Source organism: Mustela nigripes, chromosome 17 (assembly GCF_022355385.1).
Source record: "Mustela nigripes isolate SB6536 chromosome 17, MUSNIG.SB6536, whole genome shotgun sequence".
NCBI lineage: Eukaryota > Metazoa > Chordata > Mammalia > Carnivora > Mustelidae > Mustela > Mustela nigripes.
This window is the reverse complement of record NC_081573.1, coordinates 43,018,770-43,036,929: the sequence shown is the minus strand read 5'-3', so window position 1 is coordinate 43,036,929 and position 18,160 is coordinate 43,018,770. Positions and strand designations below refer to the sequence as shown.

The following is an 18,160-nucleotide window of genomic DNA, read 5'->3' as shown; positions in this document are numbered from 1 at the left end:
GTTGCCACCCAAGTTCAGCCTCTCTCTTCCCAGGCTTTCGCTGGGAAGGGCAGGTGTTTGTACAAATTTGAGGATGGAATCAAGGGGTCTACTGAACCTTGCAGAGCCTTTCAACCTGTTTTAAGCTCTAAATTCAGTTGATCTAGCTGATCCAGTCCTTCCAGTATTCTGCAATGAGAAGTAGCTTGTTGTTGTTTTTCCTTTTCAAAATAAAATGTGAACAGCTCCATTGATATATAACGCTCTGCTGCTTGACTCTCCCCGACGCAGGCACATAGCTCCCCATTTTCGGAGGTGCTAGGTCAGCTATTATTTTCCAGTTTCCAAATGTTGTTATTCTCTTTTATCTGCTGTCTCTCCCCTCCTGCTCTGTTGGCCCCTGTGGCTTCCAGAAGGCGCAAATAAACACATGTGTTCAATATACTATCTTCAATCAGGAGTCCATACTTAAGTTATGCTCTTTGTTGTTTAATGTTTCTACAGTAAGCATGTGTCACTTATGTTAAAGTGCTTTTAATATATGAGGAAAAAAAATCACATAAAGCCCTTCTACTCTGCCAAGTGCAGAGATCCAAATAACGAAAGGTGCAAAAGGTAGCAATTTTCTGAAAGGACAAAAAAAGGAAACGCTGCTCACTCCACTCCATTTACACTGGCCTCCTGGCTGAGCGCTCCACACTGGAGACATGCTCCCTCTTGGCTGGAACGCTCTTCCCTGAGGTATCTCCATGGCTCCCTCCTTGCCTGCTTCCAGATCTTCGCTCATAAGCCATTCTGTTGGGGCACCTGGGTGGCTCAGTAGATGAAGCTTCTGACTCTTGATCTCAGCTCAGGTTCCATGTCAGGGTTGTGAGAGCAAGCCCCGGGTTGAGCTGCACGCTGGGTGTGGAGCCTGCTTAAGATCCCCTCTCCTCCTCTCCCTCTGCCCCTATCCCACCCCACCGCTCACACACAGACACACACACGGCTCACTCTTTACAAAAAAAAAAAAGCCATTTTCTCAGTGAGGTTCTCCATAACCACTCCATCTTCCACACTGTCTTGATGTCCCCTTTGATTTTTCTCTCCAGTACTTAATACCACCTAACACACTGTGGGCTGCTGCTTACTTGTTTACTGTCTCTCTCTCTCCCATGTGAATGTAATCCCCTGAGGATAGATACGTGTGCTGTTCACTGCTGTGTCCCTGGTACCCAGAAGAGTATATGGCACACACTCTGTGGATCTTGACTACGTATTTGTAGAATGAAGAAATCGGGTTGGCGGGGGCAGTATGCCTGGGTGGCTCAGCTGGTTAAGTGTTTGCCTCCTGTTCAGGTCATGATCCGGGAGTCCCAGAATCAAGCCCTGTATCAGACTCCTGCTCAGTGGGGAGTCTGCTTCTCCCTCTCCTTCTGTTCCTCCCCGCTGCTTATGCTCTCACTCACTCTCTAATAAATAAAATCTTAAAAAAAAAAAAAAAACTAACTAAATAAAATTAAATTTCTAAAAAAAAAAGGAATGACAGAACTAGGCTGTTGGTACAGGGTTCTGTATCCATACAAGACCACTGAGGGGGGGCGCCTGGGTGGCTGAGTGGGTTAAAGCCTCTGCCTTCGGCTCAGGTCATGATCTCAGGGTCCTGGGATGGAGCCCGCATCAGGCTCTCTGCTCCGCAGGGAGCCTGCTTCCTTTCCTCTCTCTCTACCCGCCTCTCTGCCTACTTGTGATCTCTGTCAAATAAATAAAATCTTTAAAAAAAAAAAAAAAAAGGACCACTGAGGGGCTCACTCCTCTCTACCTCTTCTTGTACGTCATCTGCCAATACATTTTATTGAATTTTTTATCTTTTATCCATAAATACTTCAATATACATTTCGAACAAGGAGATTTTTTTCTTTTTTTAACAGAAGTACTGGAATACCAGGGGCACCTGGCTGGCTCAGTCAGTGGCGCATGCAACTATTGATCTTTTGATTCTAAGTTCAAGACCAAAATTGGGTGCAGAAATTACTTAAAAATAAAAATCTTTAAAAAAAAAAAACCCACATAACTACCATACCATCATTACACTCAATAAAAATTCCTTATACCTTCTAATACTTGGCCCATAACTGTTGCAAAAATGTCCTCTCATACAATTGATATGTTTGAATGAGAATTCTCACCATGGCATTTGGTTGATACGTCTCTTAAGTCTCTTTTAAGCTACAGAAGCCCTGCCCCTTTTTCATGCCATTTACTTGATGAAGAAACTGGGTCATTTGCACTGTAGAATGTCTCACATTCTGAAATTGGCTGATTTTGCTTCTTCATGGCATAACATTGCTGTACCCTGAGCTTCCTTTTTGAGATTCAGATTCACATTTTATGGACTTTTTTGTCTTTCATTTGCTTGTTTGTGGGGTTTTCTTTGTTTTTTGGGTGAAGGAACATTCCCTAATGGTGCTATGTACCTCCTACTACACTACATTAGGAGACACATAACGTCTGCTTGTCTAGTTCTGGTGATGTTGAGATCGATCATTCCAGGCTGAAAATATGTAGGGGAACATACACTGTTATCTACACTGACCCTGAAATCCACCAAAAATTAAATGGATAGACAGATGGGAAAATATGGAAAGACAGATGGAAACATAGACAAATATGTAATAAAGCGAAGATAATAAAAGCCTAATAATAGAATCTAGGTTGTAGGTATATAGGTATTCACTATAAAATTCTTTCAAATTTGTGAGAATTTATAATAAAATGCTGGGGGGAAGAAGGATCAGTTGATTTGGATGTATTTGGCCTAGTTATATTCATTATACAGTACCCCTAACAGTTTTAGCAAACATTGATTGTCACCTAGATTCATTATTTCATTAGGGGATTGCAAAATATAAATTCGTAGGTCTCTTTTTTTAATGTTTTAGCCATGATTCTTATATGAAGAAAAATTTTCCACCAGCTATTTGTTTACGTTGAAATACAGTGCTGACAGAAAAAGTAAGATAGATGTTTTACTCTTTCATTTATCAATTTACAAAATAATGAGTTGATGCCTTAGCAACTTTCAGTGACGTCCAAAAGGGATTTTGGGGGATGGGGGAAGGGGAACAGTGGCTTAGGTTTTTATAACTTGGATGTGTTTCAGTGCATTGCAGGTATTATTCTTTTTAATGCACAAAATGCCCTATCTGTGGCCAAGAGGAGATCTTTCAAGTTATTTCCTGGGTACTACTGACATGACTTCATTAGTCCCGGACACATTCCTTTTATTTAGGCATAACAAGATGTCCTGAGGCTTACAGTGTATAATACCTGCCCTAGACCTTGAATGAACTTTTCCTCCAATGAGTTCTGTGTTCTTCCAGCAGGACATGATATTTAGAAACTACTGTCCAGCACGAAGGATGCTCAGGGCAGCTGGACTGTCACTGCTGCCTGGCATGGACTGTGGAAGGAGCAAGGGAATATCTATTTTTTAAAAAGAAAAAAATATTGTGAGTTTGTATGAATACTTCTCATTGAAATTCAGTATTATAGGAATTTTAGTCAAGTTCTTTGATTTTATATTCATAACTTTTTTTTTATACTGAAAATCTTGGTTCCTAATGATATTAACAAAATTACTTATAACATGTATTATTTATAACTTATCCATATGTGTGTATATTTCAAAATAAATACTAAAATTATCACTAGCAGTAAAACTCCTAAATGCAATTTAATATTTTTTTGTGGTTCTTTTCATCTCGATAGATCTTAACCTTAGCTGGAGGATGATTTAAAAGGACAAGTCACTTTTGTATCAGCCTAAAACCATTATTCTTTAATGAGGAGCAAAGGGAGCTAAGTGTAAAAGCTCAAGCCATACAGTTTTTAGGCCCTTTTCCCTTCACCTAGCATGTTGGGACAAAACCTAAGGTCTGGATGAAAAAGTCTTTAGGGAATGGATATAAACACAGGAGAAACAACACCCTACTGGGTAACACAGGGTCAGTGAACTGAAGGAATAAGAAGCCAGGAAAGAAATCATGAACATAATTCTCATTAAACAGGCACGGTAAGTGGGAGCTGACAGACAGCTGCAAATTTTCTCAGCAGGAGCTATAGTGAAATGCTGCTTAGCAACACCCAAAGGCAGATGACAATGAGGGCGATACAAAGAGCGGGAGGATCACATGTACGCGTGACAATCATACCATCTTACAACGGACTCTTTACCAGCCAAGCAACAACTAATTCCAGTAAGAACAGTAAAAATATGGTGACTACATTGCCTACATTTTATTACTTCTATTTCCTGGGTTTTTTTTATTTTTATTTTTTTTTCTTTTTAAGTAGGCCCCACACCCAATGGGGGGCCCAAACTCACGACCCTGAGATCAAGAGTCACATGCTCTACCGACTGAGCCAGCCAGGCGCCCCTTTAATTTCCTATTTTTCAAAAAGCTGGTAAATATAATGCCTGAGCCAACAACATTCAGGCACTGATTCACATCGTTATACTACCCTGCAAAGATTTTTACAAACATCTTCAAAGTTCACAGACTGCTATGGAGGCAGGCGGTCAGGTTGATCTATAAAATTCAAAGCGGTATTATCATTAGTGATTTTTTTTTCAAATTTAAGTATTCTAATCATGTTCAACTTTTGATATACATTAGAATCATTCATGGGGCATAAAAAAATACACATGTCCAGGTGCTAATGCAGACACGCTGAATCAGAATCTCTGTAAGTCGTGGGCCGAGCATCCGTATTTTAAAAAAGGCTCAGACAATTCTATTTGCCCCAGTAGGTGTTGGCTCAAGCCAATCTCTGAAGAACTTTTTTTTTTAGTAACATTTTTTGGAAAACATGTAAAAAAACTAAAATAGACAAATACTACCAGCCTGGGATCTAGAATATGGCAGCCACTGACCTGAGCGATGTTTGTGAATATCTGCTCGGACATCCTCTCGCACAGAACAGCCAACAGCTGTAGAACCAGCAGCTTCTGCTGCTGGCCTTCCACAAGAGCTTGGTGCTCCTCTGATTCCAAGAGGCTTTTGCTGGAGAAGGGCTTTGTTTTTAACTCTGCTTCATCTTCCACAGCCAAATGAGTCAACTCCTATTAGCATGAAGGAAAGAAAAAGTGAAAGAAAGACTGTAGAACTAAGGGCTTCAACAACAGTGAGAAAACTCTGTTTGAAATGCATACAGAGGGTGCCTGGGTGGCTCGTGGGTTAAGCCTCTGCCTTTAGCTCAGGTCATGATCCCAGGGTCCTGGGAGGGAGCTCCACATCGGGCTCTCTGCTCAGCAGGGAGCCTGCTTCCTCCTCTCTCTCTCTCTCTCTCTGCCTGCCTCTCTGCCCACTTGTGATCTCTCTCTGTCAAATAAATAAGTAAAAATCTTTAAAAAAAAAAAAAAAAGAAAGAAAGAAAGAAAGAAAGAAAGAAACGTATACAGAACTAGTCAAAGCATTCACTGCAGCAATATTTATAATAGCCAGAATAAGAGAATGAATAAATAAATAAATAAACTGTATTTTTTATATCTGAGTGGTTGAAATAAATAAACTAGATATGGACATCAACCTCAAGAAAGACCTCAAAAGGGGCGCCTGGGTGGCTCAGTGGGTTAACCGCTGCCTTCGGCTCAGGTCATGATCTCAGGGTCTTGGGATTGAGCCCCCGCATCGGGCTCTCTGCTCAGCGGGGAGCCTGCTTCCTCCTCTCTCTCTGCCTGCCTCTCTGCCTGCTTGTGATCTCTCTCTCTGTCAAATAAATAAAAAAGAAAAGAAAAGAAAGACCTCAAAAACAGCATTGAGTGAAAAATGGAAATTGCAGAATGATATGTATATTATGATATCACATATATGAAGACTTAAAACTTCACAATAAAAAGCAACATACACAAAGAGAACTAGTTTGATAGACTACTTACTTTCTCAGTATTTTTCAGGATCTAGTCTACCACTAGCCCTGCTTAACTGAGACCTCAGGCCATGTAACATTTCCAAAGCCTTTTCAGAGACTATTAAATGCTTTCAGCAACTTTTCCCCTAAGATATTTAAAACTAAATCTCTACTAATAGATAATTCATTACTGTAGGTTTTGTAGGTTTTTCCGCTATACTTCACAATGTAAATTTCCTTGGGAAGGGAAAACCTTAAGTTCCTTAATAATTAATGCTTTACCAAAGTAAGTCACAGTTTAGAGCAATGGTTCCCAACTGTGCCTTGGAATTTCTGCTCCCCGGGGACAGTTTGCAATGTCCGAGGACATTTTTGGTTGTCATAACTGGGAAGTGATAGAGGTCAGAGATGCTACTAAACATCCTACAAGGCAGCATAGGAAACCCCAGGCCTCCCGGCCAAAATTACCCATTCCAAAACGCCAACAGTACTAAGGTGCAGAAACCTTGATTTAGAGCAAAGGCCTCTGTGTTTTTTTGTTTTTATTTTGTTTTTTTAAGGGTTTTATTTATTATTTATCTTAGAGAACAAGCATGGGGTGGAGAGGACAGAAGGAGAAGAAGATAGAGAATGTCAAGCAGGCTGCATGCCCAGGGTAGAGCCTCACACAGGGGTCAATTCCAAGACCCTGAAATCACAACCTGAGCCAAAATCAAGAGTCAGTCACTTAACCAAGTAAATCATCCAGGAGACCCTGATTTTTTTTTTGTTTTTTAAACAATTTTTTAAAAATTCTCACATTGGGGTGCCTGGGTGGCTCAGTGGGTTAAACCTCTGCCTTGGCTCAGGTTATGATCCCAGGGTCCTGGGATCAAGCCCCACATCGGGCTCCCTGCTCATCAGGGAGCCTGCTTCCTCCTCTCTCTCTGTGATCTCTGTCTGTCAAATAAATTAAAAAAAAAAAAAATCTTAAAATTCTCACATTAAGAGCACCCTCCTAGGAATATTATTTATAATGAGTGGCTATGTAAGGGGACAGAACGTGAACAGAGGAAGGGACGCCCAGGTGGCACAGTCAGCTGAGCGGCCGACTCTTGGTTTCAGCTCAGGTCGTGGTCTCAGGGTCATGATCTCGGGATTGTGAGATCGGGCCACACTTCGGGCTCTGTGCTCAGTGCAGAGTCACTAGAGATTTTCTCTCCCTTTGCCCCTTCCACTTGTGCTCTCTTTCTCCCTTTCTCTCTCTCTAAAATAAATAAATCTTTTTAAAAAAAAGATGAACATAAGAGGTGAGAAAAGCATCAAAAAAGTGGCCCTGACTTCAAGTTCTAGAAGCGTTAGCCCTGATTCCCTCCTTGCATTGCCCCATAACCACACCGACCTCAAACTCCACAGACACTTAATTTAGGGAAAATAATGGAGAAGGCAGAGCTGGAAGACAGAAACCAGAGATCCCCCCTGTTTGCCATTCTCAAATGGTGCAAATAAGGAGTACAGTATGGGGCAGAAGTTGCTGTCAGAGATTAGAGCAAGAGGAAACACAATCACCAGCACTAAGAAACAGACCCGGAAAAGGTTTCAGGTGGTTACAAAATGAAATGAGAAAGGCAGAACTGCTAAATCTCCTTTCCAAATACCTGACAAAACAACAGTCAGAAAGGATAAAGGATTACTCCATAACTGCAAAACCTGCTATTAACTTCAAAAGAGTACTTGCCAGTCAACACAGAGCAAAGATTAACCCTTTCATAGATCAATAGTTCTGCTTTGGTCATCTCTTAAAGTTCAGGGCAGATCATCTCAGGAAATAGTTCGATCACATGTGTACTGCTAAAGGTAAGTTTTTTTTTTTCTTTTTACCAACCCAAAGGCTTCTAAAAATAGAAGTTACTCTTGGATCCTCTGATTATTTCATAGATTAAGACCTTAATTTTAGGAGCTAAATTTATGACTGCCCTGAAAATTCAAAGGGGATCCCTGTACTACCCCAGAATAAAGCTGACCATGTCCTTACTACATGTAGTTCTTACCTTCAAGCAGAAGATGAAGAAGTCACCTGCCAAACCGCACTCTTGGCAGTGGGACAACAAGTCCCCGAGATGCTCTACCCGGCTCTGCTCTGAGGACACCTTCTGGTACAGGGCTTCATCCTCATCTTCACCACTGCAACACGGGGTAAGATTTACCTTGGCAGTGTCGCTCAGAGATTTTTTTTTCTTGAAACACCAAAATAATCTCCTCAAGTAACATGGTACTTTCATACAGTAAATCATTAGAAAGATCTCAAAAATGTGTTTATATTACTCTCCTGTCCCTCCATGCTGGAAAAGTGTTTATTCTCAGAAGGCAGGGTACCATGTCCTGTGCACTCATTTGCTCAGTGGGGAAAAGTCTCACGAAGGGAAGTGGCTTTTCAGATGGATGCTGAAGAATGACTATTATTTCAATAAACTGAAAAAGCAAGGAGAAATTAAAGTACAGGTTGTAGGCAGATATTCTGGTTCCCAAGGAAGAAGAGAGGAAAAGAAGTGTACAAAGGAAGGTCAGATCATAGAGGGCCATCATGAGCACTCAAAGAAAGCTGGACTTTTTTTCAATGAGCCACTGAAGAGTTCTGGGCAGCAGGAAAAGAGACTATCCTTACAGGAGAACATGCAGGCCATCTCAACTAATAACTAACTAGATGAAATATGAAAATGCATAAAGACTCGGGCAAATCTCCAAGTAAAAACAATGCTACTATTTCTGCAAAAAACTTTAAGAAACTTCTCATGAGGTACTAAGAGTCTCAGTTTTATTGCAGATCAAGTGAAAAAGCAAAGATACAACATTATTATTTTATATCATGTAAACAAACACAGTGGCACAAAGATGTACTAGAAGATAAAAACACTAAAAAAACACGAATAGTGACTAGGATTATAGCTACTTTTTGTTTTCCTCTTTATGCTTTTTTTGTGCTATACAAAGAAGGAATGTACTCTTGTGATTAAAGAAGGAATAAAATATTTTCAAACTAAACTGAGAAAAAAATGACAGATGTTGCTTCATATCATTGAAAAGTATAATTATGAAGTAACGTTGATTTGGCCATCCCATTGGGAAGTAAGTTCCAATTTGCCAGTTCAGTAATAACATGGCCTGTATACTCCTCTAGTAGAAAAAAATAACGTATAAACTAAACTTAAGGTCCTTTCTTATATTCCCAGAATCTCCCAGCATCCTTCACATCAGCCATGTATCTACACTGCATTTTATATCAGAAAAAAACTGAAATGGCTAAGAGTCACACCTAAGCCTCTGTAACCACCCTGTCAAAATGAAGTACTATATTTAAATACTTTTTAAAAAAGACATGACAATAATTATCTTATGTAGTTGTATTTCATTCTTAAAATTTCAATGAAAGTCAGTTCCAAATACTGTAGCTATACTTAGTTCCAGAAAAATTAAAATTCTAGATCCAAAGATCATGAAAGCTAAGCTACTTTTTAGTGTCTAAAGTTAAACAAACTTTGTATTGATAACTGGGGCTCCTGGGCAGAATGATAGGGTACAAAAGGTAAGTGGTGAGACTGACTTGCCCTTAGGGGACTGCCACCAGGAGCAAGATCTTTAGAACAAAAGATAAATCACACACACACACACACACACACACACACACACACACACTTCTTTAATATAGTGAAAGTCAACTTTCTGGAGATACAGAGTATCAAATGAAAACTATGGACCCTATTTTCAGGGGAAAAAAAAATTCAGGTTTGCACACAAAACATTTCTTGTATATAATTTCAAAGGGACCGTGGACACCTAGAAGTCCATGTAGAAACCCTGAGTTAAGGGTCCATTGCTTCAGGCAGTAGATGGAGATTCAGTCAACAACTGTCTACTCAGTTTTCTCCTCCATGAAGATAAACTATAGTTTCAGCAAGAACCGTCAATTCTGGGGGCACCTGGGTGGCTCAGTTGTTAAGTGTCTGCCTTTTGGATCTGGTCATGATCCTGGGGTCCTGGGATCAAGACCCACATCGGGCTCCCTGCTCAGTGGGAAGTTCGTTTCTTCCTCAGCCGCTACCCCTGCTTGTGTTCCCTCTCTCATTGTGTCTCTCTTTTCAAATAAGTAAATAAAATCTTTAAAAAACCTGTCAATTCTGGCATATGTGCACTTACGATGTACACTAGAGGCGTGTCACGATAGCAATTAGTTTTAACTACTGATAAGTTAAATACTACGAATTCTCTATGTGGTCACTGAAGTGGTCCCTGATTAAACTGTTCCAAAGTGTTTTAAAAATAAACATGTGAAGACACTTTAAACTCTTTCAGTACAGGGGCATAGTTATGGTCACAAAGCCCACTAGTGCTCAACAACTCTCAAGAAATTGGGTAGCTTGCATTTGTACTGATAAATTCTGCTTGCAGTCAATGTGTGTTTTCCAGCATATTGAAAGGGTGTCTTATAACTTTACTAAGTTAACTATGAATAAGAAAAAGTATTTACACCTTAACAAAGAGCCACCCTTTGAATGTGATGTAAAAATCTGAACCATCAGCTAAGAACTCTATGGGACTCTGGTCAACAGGAACTTACACTCTGAGGCAATAATATTTACACGTATCACCCAAAAAAGAAAATAATTTAAAATAGATTTGTGAGGCGCTAGAGAAATAAGTGATCCATTCCACTAATATTTAGTAAGCACCTTCTAATTGCTCTCCAGGAGAAAGAAACCCCCACCATAAAATTAACATAAAAGATAGCTATCAGACAATTTCCCTAAGGAGTAAGTCTGACTGTGAACACACACGGAGCATTTAGAGAGTCAGAAAGAGAAACAGATCGTTATGGTGCTGACGGTAAACATGTGACTGCCCTTTACTCTGATTCTCTGGCAAAGACTTTGAGAAGTGGGCTTGTGATGCAGAGCTGTGAGGCTCCAGCAAATTGCACCTACTATTAGCTGGCATCTGGGGAAAAACTGCAGGATTATTTAAGGTGCCCACATTTCATCTAGAGATTATAAATAGCAGCACCTCAGCGGCTTAAAGTTCTAGGTCCCGTTCTATCAGCGCCCCTTAGCGGACAAGTCCGGGAAGGGCCTCTGGGGTGCAATTGTGTCAGAAGACAGAGGGCGAAGGCTGTGTGGACTCACCAATTGGCCTCTTGGATGGTAACCATGATGCCGCCTTGAGTGGCGGCTCTAAACTGACACAGAGAATGAAGAGAGGACGCAGTTTTGTCCAATCCTGCAAATCCTTTCAGGCTGGCGATTGCCTTCTTCCTCTCTAGCTTCCCCAGAATCCATAATAAGATCTCTTGGCAAAGTGACCTGGCAGAAAAAGCAGTTATAAATGAGCTTGTCATCTTACTCTACACATCTAACAAGCTAACATAAAAAAAGAAAGGAAGACTGTCAGGTTCCACGGCATTCTAAGTGCTGGCACAACCACCTAGTACTACTGAAGTGTAGGACTGGAAACTCTGCTTCCTGTGAATTTCAGAACATATCTAATATCCTGAAGTTCAGTGAGTGACTGGCTAATCTTTGGCTCTAGAAGTAACCCTGATAAGACACAGAAGCCTCACACGGTTTTAAAAAATAATCATTTCAAGTGTATCATTGCCTTTGATCAGGCACTGTGAAAGAAAGTTTATACCGATAAAACCATCTACCAATGGGACCAAGAGTTGGTGACCAAGAAACACCACACCAACAAATTCTGGTTGATTCCTCACCCCCTTTTATCTGTGCCAGTCAACTAGGATCGATCGGGATGGAATAAAGGTTCGCTTCTTCCTTCTCAGTCTCTAAGGAGGACATGAAAGTGCTGTGAGGAGTTGGGTTTTGGAACTGTAAGTTATTAGATGGACAGTTCTTTGAAGCCAAATTCACATATTTCTAGTCTCTATCTTCTTCTGTGTTCTCTCTTGTCACTGCTCCTGCAGCTGTGGGCTGCAAGGATGTGCTGACCAAAAGTTAGAGTCCAAGGTAGATGGGAGCTTCCCTTCACCAATGATGGTAGCTGTCTACTGAGTTTATGATTTTCCAGGGACAGTGCTAAACTGAACTCTATCATCTGTCTTCATAATAACCCTATGAAGAAGGTACTATTATTGTATATCTGGTCACAAGTGGGGGATTTCCAAACCCTAAAAATCAGAACTCTCTAGGACGTAAAAAAGGATATAAACCCTTACAAGGAAGAAGAAACAACGTAAGTATCTGTGAAAACAGAGGCTGACACAAAAATGAAGCCTACTTAAATTCCAATACAAAAGATTATTTTCTGGATGATTAAGAAATAAATCCCTTCATTCCAAACAACACTGAGCAGCACTCACACCAGATCCAAGTCTACATTACAGAGTGCCACATTCAGATCCAGATTTCCCCCGCTTGATTTCTCACTCCCCACAAAGTTCTTATAATCCATTCTCCATTTCCTCCTTCCTAGACATGTAATTCCAGTATTTCTCACGGATCAAACAAGGACATGTTTACACATGTAAACAGGGATTTTGTCTCTGAAGTCTAGGACAGAGGCTGAGGAAAGCCATTCTAAAAATTACATCCAGTCCCTTGAAGTCTGAAAAGCTCTCCTTCTTTTACAGATGAGCCAAGTAAGAGGATCCCTAAACGTTTTATTGATTTTGGAAGAAACAAAATTACAAAGCGGCTTAAGTTTTATTTTCAAAATAAGAATAAGAACATACAATAAAGATTTCACTATAAGGTTCTCTGGGGGTTTTTTGCTTTTGGGTTTTGTTTTGTTTTGTTTTGTTTTTACCTTATGTGAGACACACTTTGTTTGGTAAAACAGTAGAGAGAAAAGAGCACTCCCAGGACGGGAAACAGGGACTCCATTAAAACTGTCACAGGTTCATTCCCGACCACATATACCTAGGGAAGAGAAAATGGTGAGGGGTACCATGAGTGCAAGGCCAGAGCAATGGGAATCAAATACCATACACATCCTAGCAGCGAGGAGAGTCTTATCTTAAGCAACACTTTAGCCCTAAATCGAACAATTTTAGCTCTGAGGCTATGAAAACCATTTGAGATTGGCAGACAGGCTGAGACACAGGGAGCCTGCGCTGGAGCAGCGCCCTTCCGTGTGTGCAGCCTGAAGAACTACAGGGGAAAACGTGTAAATTAACCCATCTTTTGACCCCTTCCTTTCCTGCTTTTGATTACCTTTTTATCTCTTACTAATCTGCCTATTACTCATCTATACACTAATTCTCTAATTACTGAAGGCCCCGCTCTTAGGAATTAACAAGCAAATAATGCCAAATAGAAAAACTTAAAACTAGATTTGAAAAATAAAAACAAAGCTTCCTCTGGGTTTGTCACTCTTCAGATCTAACTGCCATATGGGCATGTCCTATAAATGTTAAAGATGTACACCTAGCTCTGCACTGACTTTATAGGGTTAAGCGCATAAGGATGCTGATTTTTGTTAACGGTAATTGTCCTTTCAAAAAGGACAGCACAAATGCCTTCAACAACATTTATGTGACTACCCACTGGAATCCAAGCATTGTCCTAGGCATTGCAGTGAATAGAAAAATGAGTTTTAAGAGTTGTTCTCTCTAAATTGCTTGTGGTCTACCAAGAAGAATAAAACAAGTAAACCAATTATAATAATAATGCTTGAAAGCAGGCAATTTAAAGAGTTAAGAAGAGCAAAATGCTATTTTTTCCAGTATTCTTTCTGTAAATAAGGGCTTCTTTAAGTTTCCCTTTCCTCATCCTCTAAAATAGGGCTAAGATTGGGATGCCTGGGTGGCTCAGTCAATTAAGCATCTGCCTTGGGCTCAGGTCATGATCCTAGAATCCTGGGACCCAGTCCCACATCAGGCTCCTTGCTCAGCAGGAAGCCTGCTTCTCCCTCTGCCACCACTTCTCCTGTTTGTGATCTCTCTCTCTCGGCCCCTCCCTCAAACACATAAATAAAAATAAAATCTTTTAAAACAAGAATTAATCTCTTTCAGTTCCTCATCTTTTTCCTTTCATCATCATTATCTGTGTCTACACTATCAGATTTTAGTTATTAATTAAATTGTGCTTAATTGAAGTAGAAATCAATGCCGTTTATTTTTTTTAATCAAAGCTGTTTATGGAATACTAAAGGTCATGGAGGCACAAGCTGGAAAACTCTCTGTGCTTTTCCAGGGAACCCTGGCCCTTTAAATCAACCCTAATTTCTCATACTCCTTAAGCCTCCCAGCTCTTCTGTGGAGCCTGATAACCGAGGAGCCAGTTTCCTGTGCATGATCTAATCTCCATAAGCCCAGCTAAATGAGGTGCATTGTATGGCAGTGTTCACAAGTAATATGCAGGCCTAATTATGATATTACCAATTACAAGTGGTAAAAAAAGAGATTCACCCAGATAACGTAAGGGCCTATTGTTTGGTGTTGTAGCCTGTGTTCCCAGAAGTAATCCCTGTGGAGCCATCCTTCCTTACCAGCATCTTTTGTACAAAAAACAAAAACCAAATGGAGTTAAATCTCCATTATTTACTGGCTTGACTCGGTCAAAGCACCTCAATTTTTTTTTTTTTAAGATTTTATTTATTTATTCGCTAGAGAGACCAGCAGGGAGCCTGCTTCTCCATCTTCTTCTGCCTGCTACTCCACCTGCTTGTGCTCTTTCCCTGTCAACTAGATAAATAAAATCTTTTTTTTTTTTAAGATTTTATTTATTTATTTGACAGACAGAGATCACAAGCAGGCAGAGAGGCAGGCAGAGAGAGAGAGAGGAGGAAGCAGGCTCCCCGCTGAGCAGAGAGCCCGATGCGGGGCTCGATCCCAGGACCCCGGGATCATGACCCGAGCCGAAGGCAGAGGCTTTAACCCTCTGAGCCACCCAGGCGCCCCTAAATAAAATCTTTTAAAAATGAATAAATAAACTTCCTCGATGGGAGGACATTTATTTTTCAAAAGCTTTGGATGGGCCATCTGAAAGTTCTACCTTTTCCACAGGCCTACAATTTATTTGACTGTTCCAAAGGTTCACCCACTCATTCACTGATTCAAGTATTTAGGAAGCATCTGGCCACCACTAATGACTTGTCTCCTCTAAATTCTAATAGTACTTTAAGGCTTATAACATAAAGTCAGCCCATAAGTACATAGTTCTCACTCCCCTCTTCAACTAGCCCCTCTCTTTCTCTATTTCAGCACCTATCAGGATGGATGATTAAACTGTGTTACCTGAATGCCTGGTGACTAAGCAGTTGTTACAGAAGTATACAACTTAAAGGAACCCCACTGCTAACCGTTTTCACAAAGCCAACAGTAACTACCATTTACTGCAATGTCTACTCAAGAATAAACTGGGTTATTCAGCCAAACATTTAATATACAATCAATTCTCACAAGTCCTGAGGGTTAAGCATTTTTATGCCCATTCTAAAAATGTGGAAAACAGGCTGAGAGAAGCGAAGTTAGTTGAGCCAAGGTACTCTTAGTAAGTAGCAGAGCCAGGGTGAACCCAGATCGGCCTGACATAAAATCCACGCACAGTCCATAGGGACAAGACGGAGAGCAGATGAGGAGGACGGGAAAATGGGGACGGATCACTTAATGGGTAGATGGTGTTTCCATTTGGGGTGATGAGCAAGTCCTGGAACTAGACACTGATGATAACTGTGTGAGTAAGAATGGACTAAATGCCAGAGAACTGTATACTTGAAAGTGGTTAAAATGGTAAATTTTATGTCATGTGTATTTCACAGTTTTAAAAAGAATAAAGCAAGTACTCCATGGCCTCCCACTACTCACTTCCCCATGTGCCTGTTTTCGTTGCTTCAGTCCCTAACCCACACCAACTTCATCCCAGCCACCTTCCCGCAGAATCAGTGGGCCCCAGCTTGTTGGGCTGTTGATGACTCTAGTCCTGGTACTTCTGCAAAGTCGGGCGAGAGTTCCTGAGTGGCACCATGGACAGCGGCTTCTGCACCACCTCCCCTTCCTCCTACTGAGACTCTTAGGAATCATACAGCCCCCTTGTACCAAGCCTTCCAGTAGATCTCCAGGGACACACTGTGGCCAGGCCTTTCCAAGGACAGTGCCCTCCTGCCAATCTCTTGCCTGGCACTCAACTCATATATGGGTTAACAATTTGGTGTACACCTCACATCCAACATTAGCCTCTATATACACACCCAAAATGGAATCTGGTCACTTCCCACTTCCTGTGGACTCCGCAGATCACCGACTTATACCTGGTGTTTAGTGACCTATAAAGGGACACAGGAGGCCGCACTGATTCATCCAATGTTACACTGTCATCTCTTGCTGACTGCACTGACAATGACCAAATGCTCTTGGAAAACAAAACAAAACAAAACAAAAAAATAGTCCTTCCAATAAAGTCCTACTACATATGGAAGAAACTGTTGGGACCAGTTCCTCCCAGTTTCCTCCACACTTAAGCTGGTGACAGTACCCACTGAGGAAACAGTGAAGGCCCAACAGTAAGCTGTTCCTGCCCCACAGTGGAGAGGGTCCTACAACCCCGAATCGACACCCTAACAGTGGGGTGTTGTGGAATTTCCTTGGACTGTGCTTATTGTAGTCTCCACCTAGTTGCAGTTCTTTCCTGCTCACCGAGAGGCAAAGTGGGATTGGAGTTCAAGATTTGAAACACAATCCCTGCTTTATGTATTATTTTGACTGATGGAAATTCCCTCTTCTCAGCAGTATAACAACTGGGTATGTTTCAAGTAGGGTTGCTTGTAATACTCCTACTGACCATTTACAAGAATTAACACAAATCAACTGACTTCTCTGAGTCTCAGTTTCCTTACCTAGAAAACAAGGAGGTTAGATTAATTGAGCTTTGGTATCTAATCCACCATCCCCTGATCTGAGTGCAAATTTGCTCTCTTCTTCTGTATCCTTCTGGTACCTCAGCAATTAAGAGGTAAAACTAGTTGCAAAACATGAACCTCCACCATCCCCAAAGTTTTTAAGCACTGAAATTTGACCAAGTTGTACAAATTTCTAACCCTCCCCACATGCTTTCCCTCCTATCAGTTCTGAAGTTAGTACTTTAAAGATGAAATCCTGTTTAGTTGAAAGGTTTTCTTGTTACTTGAGGTATCTGTAGGGTCTAGGGACCACCAAACAAAATACCAAGAGGTGGGAAAGCTGAAGCAGGGAAGGTAGAGACAGGCTCTCAAGGTATGTTTTCAATTCTTTGGTGTGAGAAAGCCTCTCTGAGAGTAAGTGAAATGGCGCTTTGAAGAAAAGATGAAGTTTCAAGTCTACCCGTGACTTTACCGGTATAAATATGGAGGACATGGTTGATGGACAAAATAAGAGGAGAGTATGGGTCTATAAAAATCATAATGGCTCAGAATAGATCACATGAGAAAACAAATGGGTACCAATGACCCTACTGGCAGCTTGGGGATTTCCACAGTCCTTTCCCAACGCATCTTGACTTTCTATCACAGATCCAGCCACGAGAAGAGGTGTCTGCGGTTAGGCCTTACAACCTTCCATTGGAGCTTAGAGACTACTCTTAACAAATAATAGAGACACGTTTCTAAATATTCTTAACAAGAGATCACACACTACCTGTAACTGCTTGACTGGGAGCTCCCTGAAAGCAGTAACTGGCTTTTAATGATTTCTGTGTTTGTAAACCTAGAAGAGTATCTGCCATTCTGTATGTACCTCACAAAAATGTTTTTGGTGACTGATTAACTGAATCAAAGAACGAATGAATAAAGTACACTGAATGCTTTTTATTTTCTCAAAAGTTCCGTTTTTGTGGGGAAATTAGAAAGCCCTCTGTACTTTCTCTTCTTCTTCTTTTTTCTTTCTTTTTTAAGATGTAGCTAGAAGCTATTCAATCAATGTTAATTAACTGAAGCATCACAGAACTTCAGCCATGGAAGGGGGAGTAGATTGAACAAAAGGAGGTTTGCTTTTATTGTACTGGCTTACCCAACACCTATGTTCAATATCTGAAAGACTGAATTTCTCTGGAAGGACTAACTAGAAATTTAAATTAAAAAGGAAAGGAAAAACCCAGAGTCCAAATGGTCAGAAGTATTAAGAATAAACATGTGTTTTTGATTCAAAGCAAAACCAAACGGAAAGCAGCCCTCACATCCCCCCTTTCTCATTTACTAGACTTCCATTACATGGTTAAGTACATCCCTCTGGGACCACTGTAGGGTTGAAAGAGAACCAGGAAGGCAGGAAACAGGAAACAGGTATGAATTTTGTTTCTGACACCTACATGATTGCCCAAAATCACGTATT

At 40.8% G+C, this 18,160-nt stretch overlaps 1 protein-coding gene across 1 annotated transcript in view; it reads right to left on the bottom strand.

Annotated features, from left to right (window-relative positions):
* Positions 1–18,160, bottom strand: part of TANGO6 (transport and golgi organization 6 homolog) — a 184,316-nt gene that overhangs the window by 122,244 nt on the left and 43,912 nt on the right. Inside the window, exons 8-11 of the mRNA XM_059382416.1 lie at positions 12,664–12,776; positions 11,028–11,204; positions 7,902–8,034; positions 4,895–5,083 (exon numbers count right to left, since the gene is read on the bottom strand). Of these exons, the coding sequence (XP_059238399.1) occupies positions 4,895–5,083; positions 7,902–8,034; positions 11,028–11,204; positions 12,664–12,776 (612 nt within the window). The remainder of the gene's footprint in view (positions 1–4,894; positions 5,084–7,901; positions 8,035–11,027; positions 11,205–12,663; positions 12,777–18,160) is intronic.